We start from the raw sequence: 9,771 nt of genomic DNA, 5'->3' as shown, positions 1-9,771 counted from the left end.
GGTCAATGGTCTTTGGTTGGTGGCGAAAGTCAAGCAAACATGTGCCACCATCCTCACACTTAGTCACACATTGTGCTAAGTCAATATGCATGTGCCACCGCTAGCTCACCAATGTGGTGGAATTGGTCTACTACGAAGGGCTATATAAGGAGGCCACTTCTCAAGCCTCAACATCGAATGCCAATACCCCTACCTCCAGTCCTCCATCTAGAGACTGTCTAGATTGCCATCGAAGCTCTACTGGAGAGCGCACGGGTGGACAATACCATCAGTTGTATTTGATACAAAATTTTTATTCTGCTCTATTGTGTCTATTCTTTGGTTATTGCACTATCGTTGTTGTCAAATGATCTCTCCGCTGCATCGTATTTGTACAAAGATTCCATATCTTGAGCTTCACACACACACACACACACACACACACACACACAATCCATCCTTCAAATGGCAAGTGAAAGGAAGATAAAAATGTCAACGTAGAAATTTGTGCATAATATCCTTTCAAGAATTCATCAGTAACTCTGACAAAAAAAAGATCCAGGATGTCGATATGCGTCCGCATATAGTATCACCATGATTAGAAAATAAATTGGAGAACTCAAACTAAAAATAACAAAGAAGAGAGTTAAAGGTTGGTATTTTATGAGGTTGATCAACCTGGAAGGCTGGAAGACATCAAATAAGGTCTTCCATATGTTATACAATGAAAGTAAATCACAGACTTGATCCACCCAAGTGGCATGGTGCACAGGGACTAGCAGTCCACCACATTGGCACAAAATATGAGGTACTCTTCATGTATTACATACAAACATCTGTTTCTCACAAAAGCCTAAATGGAGGATACTGAAAAAATGACAGTATAGCTACCCACACAAATGAATAAAATTATGCATTTCAGTATTTATATCAATCATTTTGATTCTCTAGTGGCCTGTAAAAATTCCATATGCTCAAGGTTTGAATGCTTCCACAGGAAGTTGCAGATGTGATGGATTGCCAAGGCAAGGACAGTTTTCAACCTGCTGGCAATTTTTGAGGACTAATTCAGCATCACTACCGATTATTCTTGCTTCTTAAGAAAAACCTGCTGAAACTGTTTCCATGTTTTTGTGGAGAAGACAGAGGTGCCTGGTTTAAAGACTTGGAAAGGTCTATGCCAGAAAATAGGTGTGGAATCTTCTTTTTTGATACTGGCTTTGGAATGTATTTGACAAGCTTGGAATCTGTCTCTGTGTCTGGTGAGCTTGGCATCTGTGCTACGACCCGTATGTAGTCTTCATGAACAAGGGATTTGTCACCAAATAGATCTGATATTGTCCTCCCTGAACCATGCCCACCTTTTGCAATGCCTATTAGCTCTTCATCCATAGCATCAGATAGTGCACTTTCACCAGGGTCACTAGATGTACTCTGTTTAGACCTTTGGCCTTTGTTATTTGCGTTCTTAATAGCAGGTGAGACACCCTCTTGGTCCATTGAATTTTTGGTGGGGTTTCTTTCATTTCCTTCCCTTTTTGATGGACTCCCTTGGTTTTGATGAAGCCAGTCTCCTCCTGACTGCATTCGTTCAATAACATCCAACTGATCAGCTGATGAATCTGCGACCACAGGCATTGGCTCCCTTGGGGACGCGAGCTCCTTCAAATGCTTCCCTAGAACGAGAATGGTTCGTTGACACTCTGCTAGTTTCTCTGTTGCATCCGCGATTCCTTGATCCTGCACAAATCCATGTAGGCATTCAATATGGTGGCTGCCTAACTTATGAACTTGAGAACATTTCTACTTGTGTCACCTCCTGGATTTTCTGTGTAACCGAAAAGTAATCCTGTTACTACTAATGATAAAACGTTTATAAGAACAAATTCCTCTTTCATACTATACATGTCATGACAAGCTCCAATATTCTGTGGTCATGATAGATAATGCTTGCAAGCTCTTGTTTTTGCATATTGAGACTCCAGAGATACAAGATTCAGAGGTTATCTCATTTTAGTGAAGGGGACGGACTGCGAACACCAAAGGAGAAAGCTATGAAAACGTGGAAAATCTGTAGTTTTTGATGGGGTAGTTAAAATATTATCTTATATTCCACCTATTTTTATATTTCCCCCAAAATAGATCACTACAGACACAAAGTATAACTGGCTAGCCCAAAGCAGAGCCAGAAAATAGATTGAAGATGGAAAACACCTCCATGAACTAAGAATATCACCTTTGCAGAAGACCCTTTGGAACTTTGAGCATAACATATGTCCCCAGTTGTTCAGGGAAAAGACTTGGAAAAATATGAAACCTTTCTCAAATCATTTATGCCTCTATTGCTCCTTTTTATCTTTAACGTACAACCACTTTAGACATGTCTGAATGACAATATCTTATGCAGCTGGCTTCTTCGATAGGGCTTACTGGATTAAGGGGAAAATATCAAGTATGAATTTCATTAGTTCTGACAAGAATTTGATTTCCCTGCTCCAGTTTTTGTTCAATTGGTTTGCTATGATTCCAAGACACACTCATCTGTGGTAAGGACAGATAGCAACTATCATCATCACTTTGTCCTGGAACAGGGTTTTGTAAAGAAAAGTTTAATTAATGCGATACGTGGGTATTTTTCTAGGAGAAATTGTGTGTTAATCTTGGGATAAACATACTCAGTGTTCATGCAAAGTGATCTGTATTCTGATTCTGTTTTATCTACGCAACACATTTCATTCAGATTAAAATGATCACAAATGCACAGTTGAGCCCATAATCCTCACCACAGATGTCAAATCACCTACTCATTGAAAGACCTGAGGACCTAAGACAATCCATAAATACATGAAGCACAGTCAATGCCATACTTAAGTCATCACCTTCTCACAAAAGGTGATAAACCTGCATCAAGAAATGGACAACCAAAAGATGAAATAATTGCCTGTTCTCATCACAATTTAGAAGAAGTATATGTCTTAACATGATTTATAGACATTTCACTCTTCTACGTATGATTTTGTTGCTATTCTGTAAAGTTTACCGGAGCACATTCCCTCTTTCCCTGAAGAAAGCTAACTGCATATTACCCTCTGTTTACAAGAACAAAGATGGTAGTAGATCCCTTTGCAGTGTTTAATTCCTTGAGTGTATAGTTAGCCATCCCAAACCCCATTTTGATACAGCTAGATTAATCCAGGATTATAGCAGTTTAATGAAAAGGAGTTAGTAGGTACAGTGGGTAATATGCTATTTTCTATATGAAAGAAACTTTATGTAATATTCTAAAGAGTGATTTTCGAATGTATACGATGAAATAGATGTGAAGAAGAAACTCAAAAGGAAATAGAATCACCTTGCTACTTTTTGTTCCATCAAGAATGACTGCACATCGTGGGCACTTTAAGCTAGCCCTGCAGAAATCATATAGAAATAATTAGCGATGAGAATAAGGCAAAATTAACATATCTACACCACCTTATTTATTTTGCAGGAGTAGGATCAGATAATCGATGTAGAGAAGGGAAATCATACCCTTCTCTCATAGACCTAAAAGTAAAGTGATAGAAAGGAGAATAATGACGGTCTTGCTTCAGACTAACTTACTTCTGGAGCTGTTGTTGAAGGCTTTCACATTTGGCCTGCAAGTCTTGATTCCTTGTGTGCTCCTCCGTAACACTCTTTTCCAGAGCTTCCAAATTTTCATGCATCTGATATAACTCTGTTTCATTATCCCTCAGTTGAGATTCCAAGGTTTCTTTTTCTGCAGTCACAATTGAGATGCGTTCATCTGCCAGATTCTTTGATAATTCTGAAGCAGCAAGCCGCACTCGCAAGTTGACAACAAGTTGCTCTACATCATGTAACTGGCCCTTGACAATCTCAAGCTTTTCCTTTTCTTCTTCCAAGTTATTTTCTAGCTCAGTTTTTTCTTGTTTCAACTGCACAAACATTTCTTCTATGCTAGCCATCCTAGAAAATTCTGCTCTCATGTGCGACTCCAAAGCGGCCTTTTCTGCCCGGACCTTCCTAAGCTCCTCCTCGGTTTCCAGAGCACAAAATTCTTTGGAGTCTGATATTCTATCATCAGCAGGAGCAACCTTTGCCATTGATTTTTCAGACCCATCAGATTTGCTTGTATCAGAAGCATTACTATCTGCTTCACCAAAATCTTCTTGCACACCAGGTTGAGGTATTGGTCTACTGCAGGAAGACTTCAACGCTCTATTTGAAGAGATAAAAGCTACTGAGAAGTCTACCTTAATTATTTGGTTCAACACAGAAGAAAGCTCTGCCATAAACTGCACCAAGTCTATCTTCCCATGCAAAAATTGGTTACTTGCTGCAATGAACTTCCTAGTATTTGCCTCCAGCTCCATAGGTCTGTTTTGCATACTGGGATGATCACTGCAGCGACTTTCACAATCACCATCAGACGGAGGATTGTTCTGAGGCTCTTCAAGGCAAACAGAAGAACGGTGTGAAGTTGTGGAAAAAGCAATGTCTTCAACAAGACGGACTACTTTGCAAACAGCTGAGGTGAGCTCTGGGCCAATGGTGAAGGTTTTGGTTCCAGCATCAGACCTTGTGGGTGAAGCATGTGCTTGAGGAGAACCATCTGAAGACGAAGACATGTGGGGACGCTCAGGAGAGCCCAAGTTTGAAACATGACCAGGAGATGAAACTTTAGAGAGCTTCATGACATGAACTTGAAGCCCAGTCACAGATGTACAGTGGGCATCTGCAATTGCATTTTTGACATTCTCCAGAATTCTATCTGCATCCTCATTTCCATCTTGAGCTTCAAAAATCATGTTCAACTTCTGCTGGAGGCTATACAGATTCAGCTCATTGGTGGCATTCTTTGTTCGCAGCAAGCTCAACTGCTCTTCTGCAGTCGCAAGCTTATTGCTGATCTCCTGGCACACCTTCTTGGTTGTCTGAAGCTCTTCTTCTTTCTTTGCAAGGACCTCATCTGAGGTTGAATCCATTTTTGTGGCAGTTGTACTTGGTTTCTCCAATTTTTCTTCGAGTATACTGAGCTCAGCAGAAGCCTTTACCTGCCTTCTGGGAGACATTGAAACCATACGTTCTATTTCAATAAAATCCCCAAGAATATCTGAATTTCGTTCTTCAAATACCTTGTTGGACTTGTGGGTGCCTTTTCCCTTCTGGAAATGAGAAAGTTCTGTGATCAAGGCTGATGCCCATGAATCTGCACAACTACGGTCATCGTCATTTCCATCCTCAGACATAGAAGCCTGGCTTGGTTCCTTGCTGATGCTAAGCATACTTGGAGCTTCTAAATGAATACCATGGCCCATCATGGGACTCTTAGATAACTTTGAAGAATGTGAGTAAGTATCAAAGTGATCTTCAACGGTAGACAGCTTGCCAGCAGTCCTAGCACACATCAACCTCACAGCTTGTAGTTCACTATTTCTTTTGGTCAAAGCCTCCTTCAACATCTTTGTTTCCTCCTCCATAGTAAGTAAACGTTCTGAAAGAAACTCACTTTCTGGTTTTTGAAGGGGTTCTACAGATGAAGCTTTTGGTGAGCCAGTGACCTTACCGCCTGACCTCCACCTGTTATTTTCCCCTTTATCCAATGCTTCAACTTCAAGCTTCATCTGAACCAGAGCTCCAGGACCTGGCAGCTTTCTACGAACCAAAATTCGTAGCCTCTGACATTCGGATTCCAGTTTTGATATTTTTTTAACATTTTCCAGATGCTGCTTGCTTGAAACCTCTGCAGACCTTTTGTTTATCTCCCTTTCCTGATTGCGTATTTCCAACTCCTTGTTCAAAATAAAGACCTCATACTTTAATGAAGCATTTTCTTTTTCAAATGTTTCAATTCGAACCTGCAGCACTTCCACTTTGGCTTCTGCTTGGGACCGAGCCTGGCCTAATCCTGTGATTGTTTCAGCCTGGTCCTTGACAGTTTTGTAGAGAATCCTATTCTCTTGCCCAGCCTCCATAAACTGTTGCTCCACATCAGCCAATCTTGCCTCAAATTCCGATCGTAATTTATCCCAATCTCTGGTTTTCTTTACGATGGCCTCATGTATTTTCTGCTCTTGTTCCTCCCGAACATGTCGCAGCTGTCGCATACATTCTTTCAAGGCTCCATCTAGGTGAGTGACTCTGTCCTCAGCAGCATGCTTTTGCTCCACCAAAGCATCCAGCTGATGCTTCAAGGCCACAGATTCTGCTTTAGACTTCTCCCAACCTGAAATTGCCCATTGTTGTTGATTGAAGTGAGATGAAGCGATATGTAAAAGTTTTACTAAGCTTTCCAGCACAAAAGCTGAAGGCATACCTGACACAGCTTCTTCAGCCACTTTCACATGTTGTTTGACCAAGTCATCGGCTGCTAGCAGTCTTTCATTTAGAAGTCTAATTTTTTCCTCAGACTGCTGCTGCTGCTGCAACATTGCAGCATCTGGAATCCGCATATGGTCCACCAGTAACCCCGATACAATCTGAAATAAACACAAACCAGGAGAATCAATCTTTGAGAAAATATGCGATTTAATTATATCAAGAGGGCCACCTTAGAAAACAATGCAACTGCCAATGATCACCATGTTTAGAACGCATCTTGTAATTTTGGCAAAAAATTAGCCATAATGTGTAGACAAGAAAATCTCCACCTCCCAGAAAGACCAGACCGTTTTCCCGACTGACCAGAAAGACCAGATGTGTTTTTCTGACAGTCAAAAACAGCCGAGAATATGTCCACAAATCATAACAAGTCCCTTTGTTCTATTCTATTGGTGACTTATCCCACATCTAGGGGCATCCTAGTATAGTCTCGTATAACTGGACGGTTCAGGGACATGCATGACCACAAAAGCACCTCTGGACAAGAGTCTGGCTATTTTCAAAGGGATTAACCTTGTTTGTAAAGATCTAAAGATCGGGATAGGTGTTTTGTGTGTCCTGAAATCCAAAGTTCAGATACCAAAGACAAACAAACCTGTAACGTACACTCGCTCTCCAGCTTCTTTTTACACGCATCTAAAGGTTTAAATTGAGCAACATGCCTAGTTCCTGACCGTTAACTGCTACTCCTTATCAAAGGCCATTTCAGATCTCAGTATAGTCGTTCAATCATCATTAATGATATATCTTATCACAAGCATGAACTTGGAAACCATACTTGGTCCTCCGACAGCCTGGTTGGAGATAACTCTCCTGAATCAGTGGAGTTTAAGCTCTTGTCTGAAGCCTTTCTTCTCCAGGGCCAGTTCCGTTTGTCCATGTTCCGAAGATGCACACCTCAAAATTGCTTTCTACGTCGTGACATGAGTCTGCAGAAAATTGGAAAATTAGCATTAATGCGCATCCCATTCCGTTCTAAAGATTATAATTTCAACTTTTGGTCTTTAAATTCATTGACATGATGCCAACAGAAATTCTTCCTATCGTCCGCCTTTTGATTTAATTTAAGGGCGTGCCATGGATGGCGAACAATTATACACGAAGACTACGGGGCGGAGGGAAAAGGGGACGCCGTTTTAAGGCCATGTTCATCAAATTAGCTTGCAAGATGACCAACATTGGAATTCTTGCACATCGTCACCAAAATTCACGGCAAGGGCATACTTCAGCACTTGGAAGCATTGATCGACTGAAGAAAAAATTGAAACGGAAAGAGAAGCATGTTGGAGGAGACTATTTTAGAAAAAGAGAATTTGGTGTTTTCAGAACGTTGATCGATGGATGGTCTTACCATTCCGGAGTCGGTGAATGAGATCGATATGGCATGAACTCATCTTAAGTACGATCATTGCTAAGGCGGTCCGATAAACGGGAAATCTTTAGAATCGCCGTAGCTTATTTTGGGACGGCTGCAAACACTTCTTTGGCGCTCACAAATCCGACACACAAAAGCCTCGAAACGGAAGAACAGAGCAAAGAAATGGAGGCCCTATATGGGAATCTAACGACAGCTTGAGAGAGACATGGTCATCTCGACACCTTGATTCAAAGCACGAAGATTGGAAGGACACAAGCAGAGAGAAAGATCGATTCAAACGAAGCAACGGGGAGGAGCTTCCGGTTGTGAGAGCTGGATGCAAAGATTTTGATTTAAGCTTTGGAGCTGCTGGCTTACTTTGCACTCTCGCGCGTCCCCATGCAATGCTTGCGAGCTGAACTGAAGCTCAGCTAAGCAACCACATTAACATGCAGATTTCAATGCAATGAGGCAAGTGCCGTGCTATGGCTTGCTGAATGCAAGCGGATCAGCGTCTGATCTTCTGCTGCGCAGCAACATCCAGCAGGATGAAGGGATTCTAAGCAGCACACAAGCTTAAGAAGCAAGGGACGGTTCACCAGGGGCTGGATGCTGTCGGTGGATGGAGGTAGGGAGCTCACCATGTCCGGTTGAACGTCACTGAAACGCTGGGGCATTGGGCTCCAGGGCAGCTCGTTTCACCATATATGCGACGGACAGCTCCCGCGTAAAATTTGGCAGAATCACTTAGATAGGAAGTCACAGTCTTTCTGTCTCTCTCTCTTTCTCCCTGTCACACTCTCGCATGAACTCACACTTACTCTCTCCCTCTCTCTCCCTCTCTCTCTCTCTCTCCCTCTCTCTCTATGGCTCGCTCGATCGCTCGCTCTTTTTCTCGCTCTTTTCCTCGCTGTCTCGCTCTTTTGCCTTGCCAAATCCGGCAGATTGACGATGAGAATCGCGCAAAAGGCAGCTCGCTTTCTCCCGGGACGCGAGGGGAAGAGGCGGCGAGGGGATTGACATGGAGGTGAGAAAAGATGCAAGTAATGGTGGGAGGGAAAAGGCGGGGGGGGGGGGATGGAGAGGACCGGGGGGGGGGGGGATAGAGAGAGACAGGGATGGACGGAGGGGGAAAGGGGAGCTGCGAGGGACGAGGGGTCCGCCATAGCCAGAGAGCTCGGGGACGTTCAAAGTGATGAGGACGGAAAGTGTTGATATTACGAGATGGTGAAGATGAAGATGAAGATGAAGAAGATGATGATGATGATGCAGCGATGACCGTTTTAGTTAGTTGGATTGTTCCGCTCAATGTGACACCTCCCCCCCCCTCCTTCCTCTTAAAAGGGCCCTCTCTTTTCTTAAAAGGGGGAGGAGCTGGGTTTACATCGCACAAGGGCATCACCATTGGAGGGACTCGGCCTTTCGTAGCCCCCCTTGCCCCCCTCCATCCTAGTTGTAGCCTCGAGAGTTTCTCAACATGGAAAGCCTCAAGCATCCCGTAGACCATCAGACACCTTTTTCAACCCGTACGCGATCAATGGCCCAAGGGAGAGCGGATTTTGCATGCCATCTATCGGTTTAGGTAATGTCCACCAACCAATATGTGTTCCTTGATCTATGTAAGCTGACGATCCGTGCTCAAATAGCGCCACGCCATGTGTACACACAACCGTCATCGTTGTGGCTTTCATGCCTCTAAACATGCACCTCTAGAGTGAATCTATAGCACTACACCACGTGTACACAAAGCCACCCTCAGCACAATTCTCACACCTCTAAACATGGGAACAATGTGGAGATTTCAACCAAAGGGAAGAGTAGATCTTCCAATTTTTGGACTAAAGTAATATTTGAAATGCACTTTGGTTTATGCGGTAAGTTTGGCAGTTGTCGACAAGTCACGAGGCATGACAGGTGGCAGCACATATCAAATCTATATGTGTCTATGGCAATGCCAATTGTTGAATGGCAATCTAGTCCAAGGTCGTCTTCCACAAGTGAGAATGATGATGTGTTATTTTTTAATGCACCCACCCTAAGGTTGGCAAATG

At 42.8% G+C, this 9,771-nt stretch overlaps 1 protein-coding gene across 3 annotated transcripts; it reads right to left on the bottom strand.

The window, feature by feature from the left end:
• Nucleotides 1-575: 575 nt before the first annotated feature.
• Nucleotides 576-8,750, bottom strand: LOC147881351 (filament-like plant protein 4). 3 transcript variants are annotated; one of them, XM_087402452.1, is made up of 6 exons: nucleotides 8,362-8,750; nucleotides 7,142-7,292; nucleotides 6,299-6,461; nucleotides 3,583-6,208; nucleotides 3,332-3,389; nucleotides 576-1,719 (listed from the first exon to the last, which is right to left on the bottom strand). In XM_087402452.1, the coding sequence occupies exons 2-6, from the start codon at nucleotides 7,241-7,243 to the stop codon at nucleotides 1,057-1,059; spliced, it is 3,612 nt and encodes a 1,203-aa protein (XP_087258578.1). In that variant the 5' UTR covers nucleotides 7,244-7,292; nucleotides 8,362-8,750; the 3' UTR covers nucleotides 576-1,056. The 3 variants fall into 3 exon arrangements, with proteins under 3 accessions (XP_087258578.1, XP_087258577.1, XP_087258579.1); XM_087402451.1 differs by lacking the exon at nucleotides 8,362-8,750 and adding an exon at nucleotides 7,715-8,320; XM_087402453.1 differs by lacking the exon at nucleotides 8,362-8,750 and adding an exon at nucleotides 8,099-8,320.
• Between the last annotated feature and the right edge of the window lie 1,021 nt (nucleotides 8,751-9,771).

The sequence above is a fragment of the Dipteris shenzhenensis genome, chromosome 31 (assembly GCF_047967505.1).
Source record: "Dipteris shenzhenensis isolate YYH24624 ecotype China chromosome 31, Dip_SZ_1.0, whole genome shotgun sequence".
Lineage (NCBI taxonomy): Eukaryota > Viridiplantae > Streptophyta > Polypodiopsida > Gleicheniales > Dipteridaceae > Dipteris > Dipteris shenzhenensis.
Note: the sequence above shows the minus strand (reverse complement) of the source record. Positions and strands in the feature narration are given on the sequence as shown.